General features: G+C 52.3%; 1 protein-coding gene across 1 annotated transcript in view; it reads left to right on the forward strand.

Annotated features, from left to right (window-relative positions):
• Positions 1–560: 560 nt before the first annotated feature.
• MIS18BP1 (MIS18 binding protein 1) overlaps positions 561–1,213 on the forward strand; it is a gene marked incomplete at its 5' end in the record, with an annotated part of 14,989 nt that continues 14,336 nt past the window's right edge. The window contains one exon of the mRNA XM_010132262.1: positions 561–686. Coding sequence (XP_010130564.1) covers positions 561–686 — 126 coding nt within the window. The remainder of the gene's footprint in view (positions 687–1,213) is intronic.

The following is a 1,213-nucleotide window of genomic DNA, read 5'->3' on the forward strand; positions in this document are numbered from 1 at the left end:
CGGTGGACGGGACCGGGAGGGGTTCCCCCGGATGGCCGGACCAGGACTACCTGTGGGTGATGAGATTTTTAAACGCTACATCTGTCTGTAGCTCAGCTGACTGCCCCTTAGCCTGTCACTGATTGCCCAGGATACTGATTTTCATGAAGAGTTTTATTTCCTTTCCTTCCAAAGGAATATCTTTGCCCTCGCAGCATTACATCCCAAATTGCTCACGACTCTTGACAGACTGTTGGAAGGGGTCGGTAGCATTGGTGCTGCTTACTGCTATGGAATACATCCCATTTGCAGGCACCTGCAACCTGGTGTCACTCCTGCGGGCTGGGTTACACCCAGAGCCGCGCACAGCTGAGGGGGTTCATCGCCCACAGCTGAGGCAGAGTAGCCGCAAGGCCCCGATGGAAAGGGAAAGGCTGTGCTGCTCGCTCACCTTGGGAGAGAAAAGATCGAGCTACGTAGCAGATCTCAGTATCTCAGGAAGCATGTATTTTGCTTCTCCTGCACCCCGTTGCAATGTTTTTCTTCCCAAATTCAAGGACTTTATTGTTATTGTTTTCCAGGATTACTTGGCACTCAGATTCCTGAGAACCGAGCCACGAAAGCACTAGCCACAGACCCCCTTGTATCGGAAACCCCCCAGAAGTTCTTCTTGCGCATGAAGCAGAAGTTGCAGCAGCAGAGAACAGGTACTTGGTATCGCTCTGAAAAGCACCTCAAAACCTTCCTGCGCTTCAGCACCTCTGCTCTTGCTGATCTCTCGCGTGCTGCGGCAGAGCATTGCTCTTTCTTTGTAGTCTGCCCACATGGGAAACGGAGGAAGAAACCTGCAGTTCTGCCTCTTCCAGGCCGGCCATGGCAGTTGACTGGGTTTACCTAGGCCTGGGGGCTCCTGACCCTGCAGCTGATGCTGTCAGTCCCTTTGAGTCACTGTCTCCTCTGACTACGAAATCCTGGGGGCTCCTGCTGTGGTTAAGATTATCGTGGAGACGCTTTGCTGTTTGACCGTGGAACTTGGTGGAAGGCCCCTAAACCTCTTACTTGCCAGCTCTTTTATTCCTCAGCTTTTAACACAGGCAGAGGGAAGAGGTTTGGTTCTGTGGGAAATTCTCTTGCATTTGGTTTTGTCCCATTTGGTCACTTAATAGCAGCCCTGCATGGGCTGCATCCTGTAGCTCAGTGCTGGAACACGGCTGAGAGAGCGTTAGTAGCGTTC

This window comes from Buceros rhinoceros, unplaced genomic scaffold (assembly GCF_000710305.1).
Source record: "Buceros rhinoceros silvestris isolate BGI_N320 unplaced genomic scaffold, ASM71030v1 scaffold23102, whole genome shotgun sequence".
In the NCBI taxonomy this organism is placed as follows: Eukaryota; Metazoa; Chordata; class Aves; order Bucerotiformes; family Bucerotidae; genus Buceros; species Buceros rhinoceros.